This window comes from Pan paniscus, chromosome 19 (genome assembly GCF_029289425.2).
Source record: "Pan paniscus chromosome 19, NHGRI_mPanPan1-v2.0_pri, whole genome shotgun sequence".
NCBI lineage: Eukaryota > Metazoa > Chordata > Mammalia > Primates > Hominidae > Pan > Pan paniscus.
The window spans coordinates 25,599,786-25,616,930 of NC_073268.2; the positions used below are offsets into that span (position 1 = coordinate 25,599,786).

General features: G+C 41.5%; 1 protein-coding gene across 7 annotated transcripts in view; it reads left to right on the forward strand.

Moving 5' to 3' along the window:
* The window catches only part of FBXL20 (F-box and leucine rich repeat protein 20), a 126,799-nt gene that overhangs the window by 48,730 nt on the left and 60,924 nt on the right, over window positions 1-17,145 (forward strand). For all 7 annotated transcript variants that reach the window (XM_034941968.3, XM_034941967.3, XM_024926240.4 and 4 more), the window contains exon 2: window positions 11,022-11,083. In XM_034941968.3, coding sequence (XP_034797859.1) covers window positions 11,022-11,083 — 62 coding nt within the window. The remainder of the gene's footprint in view (window positions 1-11,021; window positions 11,084-17,145) is intronic.

Here is a 17,145-nt window from a genome sequence, read left to right on the forward strand (position 1 = left end):
TATCTTATTTGTTTTCCCCGTTGGTAGACTTCACTGTATATCATTAAACAAAAGATGCCATGAATTATAAACTGCAACTTTATTTTATACACAGATGCTTTTGATTTTTAATTGTGAGATGAATCCTGATTTCACAGATGCCAGAATGTGAAAATACTTGTACCTTTAAAATTTCTGTGGTAAAATACATGTAATGTAATATTTACCATCTTAACTGTTTTTAAATGTACATTACACAGTTCAGTAGTGTTAAGTACATTCACAGTGTTGTACAGGCAATCTTCAGAACTCTTCATCTTGAAAAACGAAACATTTTTAAGATAAAAATAGGCTGGGTGTGGTGGCTCACTCTTGTAACCCCAGCACTTTGGGAGGCCAAGGTGGGCGGATCATGACAAGGTCAAGAGGTCGAGACCATCCTGGCCAATATGATGAAACCCCGTCTCTACTAAAAATACAAAAATTAGCTGGGCGTGGTGGCGCGTGTCTGTAATCCCAGCTACTTGGGAGGCTGAGGCAGGACAATCGCTTGAACCTGGGAGGTGGAGGTTGCAGTGAGCCAAGATTGTGCCACTGCACTCCAGCCTGGCGACAGAGTGAGACTCTGTCTCAAAAAAAAAAAAAAAATAAATAAATAAATAAATAAATAAATAAGGTGTAGTAGTCTCCCTTATCCATGGGGAATATGTTCCAAGACCCCTGGTGGAAGCCTAAAATTGCATATAGTACAGAACCCTATATATACTATGGTTTTTTCTATATTTATATACCTATGATAAGGTATGATTTATAAATTAGGCACAGAAAGAGATTAACAAAAATAACTAATAAAATAGAACAATTATAACAGTATACTGGAATAAAGTTGTGTGAATGTCTCTTTTACTAACCTGTTTTCAGACTGTGGCTGACCATGGACCGTAGAAAGGAAAACCACTGATAAGGAGGTACTTAGTAAGTTTAGTAAGTTTTAATAAGTTTAGCTGCATATGTTTTAGTAGGTTTAGCTGCCTATGTATTACTGAGTTTAGCTGCATATGTCAGAGACCCAAATTAAAAGTGGCTTAAGTATTTACGTTTATTTTCTCTCATAAAGTCCAGATGTAGACAGTTTTTACTGGCATGGTATCCCTGCAATCATCTGCAGACCTTTTCTAGTTTTCTGCTTGTCTTTAAAACGGTGGCCTTCAACTTCATGATACAAGATGGAGTTCCAGGCATCCTAATCCTATTCTAAGCAGCAGAATTGAGAAAGGGGTAAAGAAAAAGGACATACCCTCTCTCTTTAAGTACTCTCCTGAAAATGTACATGGCACTTTTTCTTACAACCTACTGGTCAAAACTTAGTTACTGAATCCTGCCTAGCTGCGAGAGGAATAGTCTTGCTTTCCACACAGCCAGGTGCTAGCTAAGAATTGGGAATTCTGTATATAATCTATAAAGCTTAAATAATATAGGTCAGAGCTTTTAATTTCCTGTTTAGTACTTAGTAGATTTAATTTAAACAATAGGGGTCACTGTTGAACAAGTATTTCTTTCTTTCCTTTTTTTTCTTTTTCTTTTTTTTTTTTTTTCCCCCAGACAGAGTTTCACTCTGTTGCCCAGGCTGGAGTGCAGTAGCCTGATCTCGGCTCACTGCAACCTCCGCCTCCTGGGTTTAAGCAATTCTCATGCCTCAGCCTCCCAAGTAGTTGGGACTACAGGTGCACGCTACCACACCCGGCTGATTTTTGTATTTTTTAGTAGAGATGGGGTTTCACCATGTTGGCCAGTCTGGTCAACTCCTGAGCTCAAGTGATCTGCCTGCCTCAGCCTCCGAAAGTGCTGGGATTACAGTTGTGAGCCACTGTTCATGGCCATTTCTTTCCTATTTTTTTTAATGTATTTATTTTTTCAGACATGGGGTCTCGCGATCTTGCCCAGGCCAGACTTGAACTCCTGGGATCAAGCGATACTCCCCTTCAGCCTACCAAGTAGCTGGAACTACCGGCACACACCACTGTGCCTGGCTCTTTCCTAGTTTCTTTGTTCAACCTGTCGGCCCTTTTCCACCCAACCTCTGGTTTTAGAGCCTCCTGAAGTGGTTTCTTGGGTCCTGTTTATTTATTAAGCATTTAAATAAATGTATTATGTTAGTAAACAGATCCCTCAAATGTGTCAAACTGAGATTTAGAAACTGATAGAAAAGGCAAAAGTAATAGCGTGCACGCGCGTGCACACACACACAAGCTGCTTAATATTCACGAACTCTATTAGATGATATAATTCTACATTGGTACAAGGGCCTTCAAAGTTGTTTCCTCAGCTATGTACGTTATAGAAAAACAATTATAATTTTATACAAACCAACAGTATATTATTGTATATAAACCAAGTTGCTTAGCTTTTTAAAAACCAATATATTTAAGAACATTCTACCCCTAGAAGTCATGGCTATCACAGTGTCTGCTTGCATGTTTAGGTGATATTGTCCTTTGAAACAATAAGAAGAGAAGAATCTAGTTGCTCCCATGTTTTTCTGCTGATTACTTCCTTGTAATTGTTTATAGATTACAGAAATATATCATGATACTTCCTGTGTTAATATAAAACCAGAGAATTACCTAAGAATGTTAAACATTTGAATAGTTATTTCCTCTACAACTGTTATATTGAAAATCCTTCACAAGATTGTTGTAATTTGTTATAGCCTTGATCTAAATTGTTTTGACTCCTTTTATATTTTTGAATGAGAAACCTAGAGTTTGGATTCAACTGAAATATAAAATAGTAAAATACCTAAAACACATATTCTATTGCTTTTATGAAATATTTGTTTTATAAACAATAGCATGAACAGGAGCAGGAACCATTTGGGTTTCCTAGAAAACATCTAGTGTTATTGTGTCTACTTTTAGGATTCTTTTTTTTTTTTTTTTTTTTGGTGAGACAGAGTTTCCCTCTTGTTGCCCAAGCTGGAGTGCAATGGTGTGATCTCAGCTCACTGCAACCTCCCCCTCCCGGTTTCGAGCAATTCTCCTGCCTCAGCCTCCCGAGTAGCTGGGATTACAGGTGCACACCACCATGCCCTGCTAATTTTTTGTATTTTTAGTAGAGATGGGGTTTCACCATGTTAGCCAGGCTGATCTCGAACTCCTGACCTCATGTGATCCGCCCACCTCAGCCTCCCAAAGTGCTGGGATTACAGGTGTGAGCCACTATGCTTGGCTTTAGGATTATTTTCTAATGTCTATTGCTGTGTCACTTCAAGTAATAATATTCTGGTTATGTGTTATTTTTTCCTGAGATCCTGAATCTACTTCATCTGACCTATTGGTTCTTAAACTTTAGGGTACATCAGTATCACATAGAGGTCTTGTTAAAATAGAGATTGCCCCACCATTTTCTCTCCTGCCCACCTACCCTCAGTCTTTGATTCTACAGGTCTAGGGAAAATCCTGAGAATTTTCAATTCTTGTAAGTTCCGGGTTGATGCTGATACTCCTGCTCAGGGGACCATCCGTTCTTAACCACTAATCTGGTTCTTTCTTACAAACCTGGAGTTAGGAGACTTATGTGCAGAAGAAAGGGGAGGGAAATATAAATCTGGACAGATGTCTTACACATAATGGCATTTCCCAAATGGTTCCAGGGTGCTGTTTCTTTTTCCCTTCACTTTAATGCTCCTACAGAGGCAGCAGCATTCTCAGTTTATATAGACCAAAGCAAGGGAGGAAATTAGCTATGTTTTTTTTTTTTTCTGCTTCTTTTTTTGTTTTTGTTTTTGTTTTCGAGAAGGAGTCTAGCTCTGTCGCCCAGGCTGGAGTGCCATGGCGCAATCTCAGCTCACTGCAACCTCTGCCTTCCAGGTTCAAGCGATTCTCCTGCCTCTGCCTCCCAGGTAGCTGGGATTATAGGCATGCAACACCATGCCTGGCTAATTTTGTATTTTTAGTAGAGATGGGGTTTCTCCATGTTGGTCAGCTGGTCTCGATCTCCCGGCCTCAGGTGATCAGCCCGCCTTGGCCTCCCAAAGTTACAGGCGTGAGCTACCGTGCCTGGTGCTTCTTTGTTTTTATATGTGAAATTGTAGAAGTCATGTGAACAACATATAATGTGTTTTTTTGTTATTTTCCATTATTATGTATATTGAAGTGAACATAGTGCCTTATTAGGTGAGATGTGGCATTTAATACTTTGTTTTCTAAAATTAAAATGATTAAGTTTTACTTTTTGTGGATTTGGGTTGGACATAGTTCTAGTAGATTGAGTGTTTGATAGAATATTTTAAATAATTTTTTGGGCATGAAACAAAGTTTTGACTGCATCTTTTTTTTTTTTTTTGAGACGGAGTCTCGCTCTTTAGCCCAGGCTGGAGTGCAGTGGCGCGATCTCTGCTCACTGCAAGCTCCGCCTCCCGGGTTCATGCCATTCTCCTGCCTCAGCCTCCTGAGTAGCTGGGACTACAAGCGCCAGCCACCATGCCCGGCTAATTTTTTGTATTTTTAGTAGAGATGGGGTTTCACCGTGTTAGCTAGGATGGTCTCGATCTCCTGACCTCGTGATCTGCCTGCCTCAGCCTCCCAAAGTGCTGGGATTACAGGCGTGAGCCACTATGCCTGGCCTTGACTGCATCTTGACTGTGACTTATCACAAGAGGTCAGGTGTGGAATTTTCTTATTTTTTTTTTCCAGAGGTGGGGTCTCACTGTTTTACCAGGCTGGAGTACAGTGGTGTAAACACTGCTTGCTGCATCCTTGACCTCTTGGGCTCAAGCTATCCTCCTGCCTCAACCTCCCAAGGTGCCGGGATTATAGGCATGAGTCACCTTGCTCAGCCCAAAATCTGAAAGATTTTGAGTGCTGACATGACACCACTATGGAAAATTCTGGCCAGGCATGGTGACTTAATACCTGTAATCCCAGCCTTTTTTTTTTTTTTTTTTTTTTTTTTGAGATGGAATCTTGCTCTGTTGCCCAGGCTGGAGTATGGTGGCTCGATTTTTATTTATTTGCTTATTTATTTTGAGACGGAATCCCGCTGTGTTCCCCAGGCTGGAGTGCAGTGGCATGATCTCAGCCCACTGCAACCTCTGTCTCCCGGGTTCAAATGATTCTCCTGCTTCAGCCTCCCAAGTAGCTGGGATTACAGGTGCCTGCCACCATGCCTGGCTAATTTGTGTATTTTTAGTAGAGACGGGGTTTCATCATGTTGGCCAGGATGGTTTCAAACTCATGACCTCAAGTGATCTGCCCGCCTCAGCCTCCCAAAGTGCTGGGATTACAGGCATGAACTGCTGTGCCCGGCCTAATCCCAGCAATTTGAGAGGCTGAGGCAGGAGGATCTGTTGAGCTCAGGCATTCAAGACTAGCTTGGGCAACATAGTGAGACCCCCATCTCTACAATAGATACAAAAATCAGTCAGGTGTGGTAACACGTTTCTGTAGTCCTAGCTACTCAGGAGGCCGAAGGGGGAGCATTGTTTGAGTCCGGAGGTCAAGGCTGCAGTGATCTATGATAGGACCACTGTACTCCAACCTGGGCAACAGAGTGAGACCTTGTCTCAAAAGTAAGAACATGTAAACACATTACAACTTTGTGAGTTACTGCCTATGAGTGCATCTGGAGAATGATGACCATAGTGACATAGTATCTTTGAAACCATGTTATTTAAGAACATTAGAAGAACCTGACTGGGCACAGTGGCTCACAAATGTAATCCCAACACTTTGGAAGGCTGAGGCAGGAAGATCGCTTGAGGCCAGGAGTTTCAGACCAGCCTGGTCAACATACTGAGACTCCATCTTTTTTTTTTTTTTTTTTTTTTTTGAGACGGAGTCTCGTTCTGTCGCCAGGCTGGACTGCAGTAGCATGATCTCGGCTCACTGCAACCTCCGCTCCCAGGTTCAAGGGATTCTCCTGCCTCAGCCTCCGGAGTAGCTGGAACTACAGGTGTGCGTCACCATGCCCAGCTAATTTTTGTATTTTTAGTAGAGACTGGGTTTCACCATGTTGGCCAGGATGGTCTCCATCTCTTGACCTCGTGATCCACCCACCTTGGACTCCCAAAGTGCTGGGATTACAGGCATGAGCCACCGCGCTCAGCCGAGACGTCATCTTTTGTATGTGTGTGACACAGCCCTCAGGAGATCCTGAGAACATGTGCCCTGCGAGACTCTCTCTCTACCAAAAAAAAAAAAAAAAAAAGACGAACCCAACCTTGTTTAGAGAGAAATGTAATGGTTTAGTTTTGAAAGACTGCCTTCTGAGGAGGGATTGGATTTTTTTTTTTTTTCTAAAAAATGTAATTGTCAGACCTGACAAAATCAAGAAATGGAGAAAGGATTCCCTATTTAATAGATGGGGCTTGGAAAACTGGCTTGCCATATGTAGAAAGCTGAAACTGGATCCCTTCCTTACACCTTATACAAAAATTAATTCAAGATGGATTAAAGACTTAAATGTTAGACCTAAAACCATAAAAAACCCTAGAAGAAAACCTAAGCAATACCATTCAGAACATAGGGGTGGGCAAGGACTTCATGACTAAAACACCAAAAGCAATGGCAACAAAAGCCAAAATTGACCAATGGCATCTAATTAAACTAAAGAGCTTCTGCACAGCAAAAGAAACTGCCATCAGAGTAAACAGGCAACCTACAGAATGGGAGAAAATTTTTACAATCTTCCCATCTGACAAAGGACTAATATCCAGAATCTACAAAGAACTTAAACAAATTTGCAAGAAAAAATCAAACAACCCCATCAAAAAGTGGGCAAAGGATATGAACAGACACTTCTCAAAAGAAGACATTTATGCAGCCAACAGACACATGAAAAAATGCTCATCATCACTGGCCATCAGAGAAGTGCAAATCAAAACCATAATGAGATAACCATCTCACACCAGTTAGAATGGCGATCATTAAAAAGTCAGGAAGCAACAGGTGCTGGAGAGGGTGTGGAGAAATAGAAACACTTTTACACTGTTGGTGGGACTGTAAACTAGTTCAACCATTGTGGAAGACAGTGTGGCGATTCCTCAAGGATCTACAACTAGAAATAACCATTTGACCCAGCGATCCCATTACTGGGTATATACCCAAAGGATTATAAATCATGCTGCTATAAAGACACATGCACATGTATGTTTATTGCAGCACTATTCACAATAGCAAGGACTTGGAACCAACCCAAACGTCCATCAATGACAGACTGGATTAAGAAAATGTGGCACATACACACCATGGAATACTATGCAGCCATAAAAAAGGATGAGTTCATGTCCTTTGTAGGGACATGGATGAAGCTGGAAACCATCATTCCGAGCAAACTTGCAAGGACAGAAAACCAAACACCACATGTTCTCACTCATAGATGGGAATTGAACAATGAGAACACTTGGACACAGGGTGGGGAACATCACACACCGGGACCTGTTGTGGGGTGTGGGGAGCGGGGAGAGATGCATTAGGAGATATACCTAATGTAAATGACGAGTTAACGGGTGCAGCACACCAACATGGCACATGTATACATATGTAATAAACCTGCACGTTGTGCACATGTACCCTAGAACTTAAAGTATAATTTAAAAAAAAAAGTAATTGTCAGTCATTAGCATTTCTAGTAGTCTGTTTGTTGCACTGAAACCTGCTAAATGATTCAACTTTTTGTTACTAAGTATTGTTGCTTTTTTAACAGTCTTTGTTCCAGTTTCTTTTCATTTCACTGTCCCTGTTAATCTTACAGAGAACTGCGTCATCTTTTACTTGGACCATAATTTTAATAGATTCCTAACTTTATTTCCTTCCTACTAGTCCAGAGTTCGGTGTCTTTAGGATTCTCTTCCCTGTGGTGGTGTTTCACATTTCTAAACTGTATACAGGTTTCCTTCATGGTGTAGCCCCACCATCCATTTAATAAACCATTCATTATGATGATTATTATTTTTTTTTGAGACAGGATCTCACTCTGTCGCCCAGTCTGGAGTGCAGTGGTGTGAACATGCTCCACTGCATCCTTGACTTCCTGGGCACAAGTGATCCTCCCACCCCAGCACCCCCCCCACCAAATAGCTGGGACTACAGGTGTACACCATCACATCTGATTTATTATTTATAAATCTTTTTACATCTTTTTTCAAGATGAGATCTCACTATATTGCCCAGGCTGGTCTTGAACTCCTGAGCTCAAGCCATCCTCCCACCTTGGCCTCCCAAAGTGCTGGGCTTACAGGCATGAGCTACCACTCCCAGCCAATGCCTGGTTAATTTTTGTGTTTTTTGTAGAGACAGGATTTCACCATGTTGCCCAGAGGTAGATTTATTGATTTCCTACCATGTAGCAGGCTCTGTGCACAACCCTAAAATTATGCCAAACATAACAGGCATGCTCCCTGCCCTCACAGGGCTTTCCATTTATCTGGAACGTAGGTTATTGTAATCAGAAAATATTTAGGCCAGGCGTGGTAGCTCACACCTGTAATCTTAGCACTTTGGGACACTGAGTTGGGAGGATCCGTTGAGCTCAGGAGTTTGAGACCAGCCTGGCCAACATGGTGAAACCCTGTCTCTACTAAAAATACAAAAATCAGCCAAGTGTGGTGGCAGGCGCCCATAATCCCAGCTACTCAGGAGGCTGAGGCAGGAGAATCGCTTGAACCCGGGAGGTGGAGGTTGCAGTGATCCGAGATTGCGCTATTGCACTCCAGCTTGGGCAATAGAGCAAAACTCTCTCAAAAAAAAAAATTGTTAAAATTATTCTTTAAATGAAATTGAGGGGCAGTGCATTTTATCTGTGACTTCCCTACCATTTCTGCTTTCTCTTCATTACCTCTACTTTGAATCTCCATGAGATACCAGGATCTTCATGTATGACTCCATTATTTTGTACATATTGTTATCTTTTTTTCCCAGCTAATTTTTGGCCTTCTTTTAAGCTCAATTTAGATACACCTCCGGGTAGAATTAGTTGTGCCATTCTTTGTTCTCTCTTACATCTCTTGTCATCTGTCTCTAGTAATTAGTAAATTATTTGCTTTCTTCTGTTTTCTTCATTGTAGTGCAAGAGCTCCTTAAGGATAGAGATCGTGTCTTTTTTTATCCCATTGTCTAGAAAAGTGCCTGATAGGGTATTCAGTAATGTTTATTGCATGACCTTAAGAGGAATTTCTGCAATACTTAATAGCAGCGACGGAACGTATTTCTCTCAGCTTCGGTCACATGTGTATGTGCCATTTTTACTGGTCTTTTGATTGTGTATGGTATTTGGTTTTTTACATAGCTTGCTAGATAAGCTTACAGTCATGATCTCCTTTGTGGCGAAAATGGTGGCTCTCGTTAAAAGTATCCGTTGTGAGTAATTTGATTAATTTGTTAAATGATCACTTGAGTGCATCAAGAATGCTATGGTGGCAGTTATGAAGCACTGTTGGTTTTCTGCACAATATATAAACGTGAAAGAGAATATTTTCCTTTTTTAATTTTTATTTTTATTGAGATAGAGTATTGCTGTGTCACCCAGGCTGGGGTGTAGGGGCGCCATCTTGGCTCACTGCAAGCTCTGCAGCCTGGGGTTCAAGTGATTCTCATGCCTCAGTCTTCTGAGTAGCTGGTACTACAGGTGTGTGCCACCACACCCGGGTACTTTTTTTTGTATTTTTAGTAGAGATGGGGTTTCGCCATGTTGGCCAGGCTGGTCTCGGACTCCTCACCTCAGGTGATCCACCCACCTCAGCCTGCCAAAGTGCTGGGATTACAAGTGTGAGCCACTGTGCCTGGCCAAAAGTGAATATTTTCTATTCCAGATTTCCGAACATCTCCTTGAACAAGTAAATGTGAGCCAAGTTTGGGGAGTCATCTTCTCTTAATGGCATATTAAAATAGTCACTCCATAGTGGTGTGAGCTGAGCAGTAAACCTTTTTTTTTTTTTTTTGGAGAGGGGTTCTCACTGTCTCGCTGAGGCTGGAGTGCAGTGGTGTGATCTCAGCTCACTGCAACCTCCACTTCCCTGACTGAGGCAGTCCTCCCACCTCAGCCTCCCACGTAGCTAGGACCACAGATGCACACCACCACGCCTGGTTCATTTTTTGTGTTTTTTGGTAGAGACAGAGTTTCGCCATGTTGGCCAGGTACGGTGGCTCATGCCTGCAATCCCAGCACTTTGGGAGGCCAAGGCGGGTGGATCACGAGGTCAGGAGTTCAAGACCAGCCTGACCAAGTTGGTGAAACTCCATCTCTACTAAAAATACAAAAATTAGCTGGGCACCGTGGCAGGGACCTGTAATCCCAGCTACTTGGGAGGCTGAGGCAGGAGAATTGCTTGAACCTAGGTGGCAGAGGTTGCGGTGAGCCAAGATCGCACCACTGCACTCCAGCCTGGGCGACAGAGTGAGACTCTGTCTCAAAAACAAACAAACAAAAATTAGCCAGGCATGGTGGCATGCACCTGTAACCTCAGCTACCCAGGAGACTGAAGCAGGAGAATCGCTTGAACCTGGGAAGTGGAGGTTGCAGTGAGCTGAGATCATGCCACTGCACTCCAGACTGGGCAGCAGAGCAAGATTCTGTCTCAAAAAAAAAAAAAAAAGAGTTTCGCCATGTTGCCTGGGCTGGTCTTGAACTCCTGAGCTCAAGCGATCCGCTTGCCTCAGCCTCTGAAAGTGCTGGAATTACAAGTGTGAGTTGCTGCGCCCGGACTCTGAGCAGTAGACCTTTGGTAACCAAGCTTCCTATCTATAAAGTGAAGATAATAGGGATGGTATGAAGATTAAAACCATTAATATGTGAAAACATCTGAAACAGTATCTGGCACGTAACATATCCTTCTGACTGCTCTTGTTTTTCTTTGGAGACGGAATGAATTAAATGCCTCGAAGATCTTTTTCATCTTAAAGAGTTTCCAAAATTATGACTTTGGTTTATGATGCCCACTATATTTTTTTACCTCTTTCCTGAGAGAATTGCCTCTAAACTATTGAGTTGAACATTCTGTAATAAAATGTTAAGTAACACTTGACACTATGATTTTGTTTTTGCAGATGTTCTCAAATAGTGATGAAGCTGTAATCAATAAAAAACTTCCCAAAGAACTCCTGTTACGGTAAGTCTTAATGCTAATTTTATGGGTTTTTTTATGTGTATGTCATATTTGCCTGTTTAAAATTTTTTAACTTTTTGCTAATTTTCATATATGTATAGTATCTGTATCTGAATTTTTAAATTCGATTGCTTTGAACAATCTTACTCTGCATTTTTTAGATGTCAATCAAGATATTTCAAAATTTAGTACCAATTTTTTCCATTCCAACTTGTACTTATGATATGATTTTATGTACATATTTTCCCTTTTCTTTATTCTTGTACATACAGTTACGTAGGTTTTTTGTTTGTTTGGTTTTGAGACAGGGTCTTGCTCTGTCATCCAGGCTGGAGTGCAGTGGCGCAATCACGGCTTACTGCAGCCTCAACCTCCCAGGCTCAAGCAGTCCTCCCACCTCAGCCTCCTGAGTAGCTGGGACTACAGGCACATGTCACCATGTCTGGCTAATTTTTTTTGTTTTTTTGAGACGGGGTCTCTCTCTGTCGCCCAGGCTGGAGTGCAGTGGCGCAATCTCAGCTCACTGCAAGCTCTGCCTCCTGGGTTCACGCCATTCTCCTGCCTCAGCCTCCTGAGTCGCTGGGACTACAGGCGCCCGCCACCATGCCTGGCTAATTTTTTTGTATTTTTTAGTAGAGACGGGATTTCACCGTGTTAGCCAGGATGGTCTTGATCTCCTGACCTCGTGATCTGCCTACTTTGGCCTCCCAAAGTGCTGGGATTACAGGCGTGAGCCACGGTGCCCAGCCCCAATTTTTTTTTTTTTTTCAATTTTATGTAGAGAGAGGTGGTCTCACTGTGTTGCCCAGAATAGTCTTGAACTGCTGAGCTCAAGCAGTCCTCCCACAGCAGCCTCTCAGGGTGCTGGGATTACAGATTTGAGCCACTGTACCCGGCCTACAGTAGCTCACTTAAGGTTTACTAAGATTTAGGAAAATTACTTGAGTCTGGTAACTGGCCCTACTGTGTTATGGTCTACATTTTTATTTTTTATTACTTCTAGAGTTCTTTGTTTTCACCATGAAACTCAAAATTCCATACCATGGCCTACAAAACCCCTCATGATCAGACAGGGGTATAACATAAATATATAAACTGGTTTCTGTTTTTAAATAATTAGTCTGACTACCATGCAAAGACCAAATTGCGGGATAGGAGTGGGGAGCAATAGGAAGGCTGTTAAATAAATCCATCCAAGAGATAACATTTCCTGAAATTCTTTAGACTGCAGCATTGCCTACTTGTGCTCTTTCTTGCTTTTGTCATCATTTCTGACCTCACTCTAGTACATGTTGATGAGCTATAAGGTGTGTAGTTACCATACAGATGACATTACAAGTGAAGTTCGATGAGGAGAAACTTCTAAATCAACCAGACTTGGCTATCACAAACAAGTCATAAATCTCAGTGGTTTTTTTCTCCAAGGCTGAGGGCAGGTGCACAAGATACCAAGCCAGTTCACCTAAGTGATCTTTGATACAGCTTACATTTCTACTTAGATTCCATTGCCTGAAGCGAGTCATATGTCCAAGCCTAATAGTGATGGAGTGAGGAAGTATATGGGAGAAGGAGTATATGAACATATGTAAACAGTCCTGTAGGTACCATATATATACACAGTCACATATGAACCATCTCTCCTTAATTCGGCCTGTACTCTTCAGTCTTCAACATTGACTACAGTGTAGAGTTATGTAATGATTTTCCAGCATGACCTCTGCCTCTCATCTGAAAGAAGATATGTCACTGTTTTCTCAAGTTGGGACACTGGAGATATTTTATCTATAGCAACATTTTTATCATTGAGAGCTTGATTTGAATTTATATGTGTTATATTGGAATAACTCATATACATTATAGGTTAAATTGGTTCCTTTCTAAGCTAATCAGGGAATCTAACTATCATTTATTATATGATTTCTATGGGAAAATGAACTTGAATTCCAAACAACCAATTCTGAACTTAATGTTGGAAACAAGTCCTTCCTAAATTGGAGGCCAAATGAAATTAATATCCTGGAAAAGAAGGAAACAGATTTGACACCACAAAACACTTAATACTTATGAATGTATTTAAGTATACAAAACATTGGTTTATGTATGTAAAGTAGTTGCTTGAAATTTTGAAATTTTGTTTAAACCCCATGATGAAACCTTGCCATGTTACAAAAAAAAAAAAAAAAGCAAAACTTTGTTTAAACAATTAAAGCCAAATAGCATAGAGGCATCTTTGACATTATACTAGATAGAAAACAATTGGTCAGCACAAATTTTAATAAATTCACTTTGGGGCATTTGTAATTTTAAAAAATTCATTGAGTTTAATATATCTTTAAAAGTTTTAAGTAATGGTTCAAAATTACTTTCAAATATGTGGTTTTTATGACTGGAACAGTAGATGCCTCTGGGAAGGATAACTGGGTAGTAGGAAGATAAGAAAAACTGACTTTTTATTAGGCTTTTATGTATCTTTTTTTTTAGATGTTCTTATTTTTAAGTTTTCATTTTGAAATAGTGTCATACTTAAACAAAAAAATAGGATAGAGAATTTATACTCCAGTTTTCTCAATTAATATTAACATCTTACATCTCAATAATATCAGTTATCAAAATCAGGAAATTAACATTGAAACAGGACTATTGGATGGGCACAGTGGCTCACACCTATAGTCCTAGCACTTTGGGAGGCCAAGGCAGGCGGATCACTTGAGGTCAGGAGTTGGAGACCAGCCTGGCCAACATGGTGAAACCTCGTCTCTACTAAAAATACAGAAATTAGTCGGGCGCGGTGGCTCACGCCTGTGATCCTAGCACTTTGGGAGGCCGAGGTGGGCGGATCCCAAGGTCAGGAGATTGAGACCAGCCTGGCCAACATGGTGAAACCCCGTCTCCACCAAAAAAAATACGAAAACCAGTCAGGCGTGGCGGCGCACGCCTGCAATCCCAGGCACTCGGCAGGCTGAGGCAGGAGAATCAGGCAGGGAGGTTGCAGTGAGCCGAGATGGCAGCAGTACAGTCCAGCTTCGGCTCAGCATCAGAGGGAGACCGTGGGGAGAGGGAGAGGAGGGAGAGGGAGAGGTCGTTTATTATTTTTAACATCCATGATGTTATATGAAGGTTAGCATTGTGGAGTTTGCTACTATGGTGGTTTCTGTCTGCCCAATTCTTTCTACTTTCTTTTTCTTTTCTTTTTTTTTGAGATGGTGTCTCACACTGTCGCCCAGGCTGGAGTGCAATGGTGCAATCTCGGCTCACTGCAACCTCTGCCTCCCAGGTTCAAGTGATTCTCCTGCCTCGGCCTCCCGAGTAGCTGGGATTACAGGCGTGCGCCACCACACTGGGCTAATTTTTGTATTTTTAGTAGAGATGGGGTTTCACCATGTTGGCCAGGCTTGTCTCAAACTCCTCACCTCGTAATTTACCCACCTTGGCCTCCCAGACTGCTGGGATTATAGGTGTGAGCCACCGCCCCCCAACCTTCTACTTTCATTAATTGTAATTCTGCTGTAAGGTAGAGCTTTCCCATCTGTTCTATTTATAGTTATGTGTAGTATAGACTCATGGATATTTGTTTTAGTCTGTGAATTATATTGTTACCCTCACTGCTTATTTTGTTGCTCAGCTTTTCTGTGTCTTTTAAATTTGTGTGTGTCTTTTGAGTTTCTGTGTATTAGCTATTTTTAAAAGTGCAGTTTAATAAATATACAACATTTGGTTTGTTTAGATTTTAAGTTACATATTATGTCATTTCATCAAACATATATTAACCTACAAAAACAATTGTGTTGTTAGGACCATATTATTTCCATGTATTTGCAGTGCTTACAGCCAAGTTACCAATAATTTAAGCAAATATTCTTGGTTCCTCTATTTTATTCTAGTCCCCCTCCCTTCCCCTCCCCTCCCCCCTCTGACAGGCTCTCACTCTGTTGCCTAGGCTGGAATACGGTGGGATGATAATGGCAGTCCCAAACTCCTGGGCCTAAACGATTGATCCTCTTCCTCAGCTCCTGAGTAGCTGGGACTACACGCATGTTTTTTTCTTTTGTAGAGATGGGGTCTCACTTTGTTGACCAGGCTGGTTTTGTACTTCTGGCCTCAAGCAATTCTCTCCCCTTAGCCTCACGAAGTATTAGGATTACAGGCATGAGCCACTGCACCCAGCCTGTTTCCCCTTTTAAACTGATTCTCTTCCTTCCCTATTGAAACAAAGTTTGTGATTAATGGTTTAACAAGCTGGAATCCACTGTTTGCATAATGTGAAATTCAGTTAGCAAGATTGACAGTACTCCCTCTTAGAGCAAAACCATATGTACTTACTTAGCGGTACCACTTGAAAAAGGAACATCTATGTTTCTAAGACAAAGACTGTGTTTTCCAAGAGCTACTGTGAAGTGAGTTGTTTCTCAAAGATTCCTTCTTTTTTTTTTTTTTTTTTTTTTTTGAGACGGAGTCTCACTCTGTTGCCCAGGCTGGAGTGCAGTGGCATGATCTCGGCTCACTGCAACCTCTGCCTCCTGGGTTCAAACTATTCCCCTGCCTCAGCCTCCCAAGTAGCTAGGACTACAGCACGTGCCACCATGCCTGGCTAATTTTTTGCATTTTTAGTAGAGACACTGCAGCAGGATAATTAAGGAATCAGAGAGACCGAGGGGTTGAGGAGGAATTATTTAATTGTTTAGGTGCATCAACCCAGTCAGATTAACATCCAAAGGACTGAGCCTTGAACAAAAAGTCAAGCTACCTTTTAAGCATTTCGTGGGGTGGGGGTAGATCTGTGCAGGGGGAAGCGTATTACAGAAGCAAGAAACAAAGACAGTTATTCAGTTAAGACATGCATTACATCATTTCTTACTTTTTAAGGAACAACATGTTTTACGACTTGAGATTATCTATCTAGTGACCTTGCAGCTGCACAGCTAGAGAAACAGGGTCTTCACAATGCCTGGGAAGTGGAGAGATAAGGCTCACTAGCCACAGAGGGAAAAACAGGCAGTTAATTTTAAAGGACTCCAGCTCTTTCTCTTCCTCAGGGGGAATTGGGTTTTCTTACATACAACTGAGTTTTTGCTTACACATTCTTTAATTTCTTTTAATTCCTGTTCCAACGGTGTTTCACCATGTTAGCCAGGATGGTCTCAATCTTGTGACCTCAGGATCCACCCGCCTCAGCCTCCCAAAGTGCTGGGATTACAGGCATGAGCCACTGTGCCCAGCCCTCAAAGATTCCTTCTGAGGATGACGTTGATAACTGTAAAAATGACATTAAGTGATAAAGACTGCTTGAGTCTGCACCGTGTCCTTTTAGTTATAACATGCAGTTTCAGAATAAGGACTGTTATTACCTATAAGAATATGAAATTTTTTTAAAGTATTGAGGTAAAAAAGAATATGAAATTTTTTTCTCATTTTTTCAACTCTTCTGGTGTTGGGTCATAATTGTGATGTGATATATCCTCTGTAAGTGGGTAAGAGGTGAACTTTATGAACTGAAATGGAAAGCATGGATTAGCTGAATTTTTTTTTCGAATTTTTTTTTTTTTTTTTTTTAGTATTTATTGATCATTCTTGGGTGTTTCTCGGAGAGGGGGATTTGGCAGGGTCATAGGACAATAGTGGAGGGAAGGTCAGCAGATAAACATGTGAACGAAGGTCTCTGGTTTTCCTAGGCAGTGGGCCCTGCTGCCTTCCGCAGTGTTTGTGTCCCTGGGTACTTGAGATTAGGGAGTGGTGATGACTCTTAACAAGCATGCTGCCTTCAAGCATCTGTTTAACAAAGCACATCTTGCACCACCCTTAATCCATTTAACCCTTAGTGGACACAGCACATGTTTCAGAGAGCACGGGGTTGGGGGTAAGGTTATAGATTAACAGCATCCCAAGGCAGAAGAATTTTTCTTAGTACAGAACAAAATGGAGTCTCCTATGTCTACTTCTTTCTACACAGACACAGCAACAATCTGATCTCTCTTTCTTTTCCCCACATTTCCCCCTTTTCTATTCGACCAAACTGCCATCGTCATCGTGGCCCGTTCTCAATGAGCTGTTGGGTATACCTCCCAGAC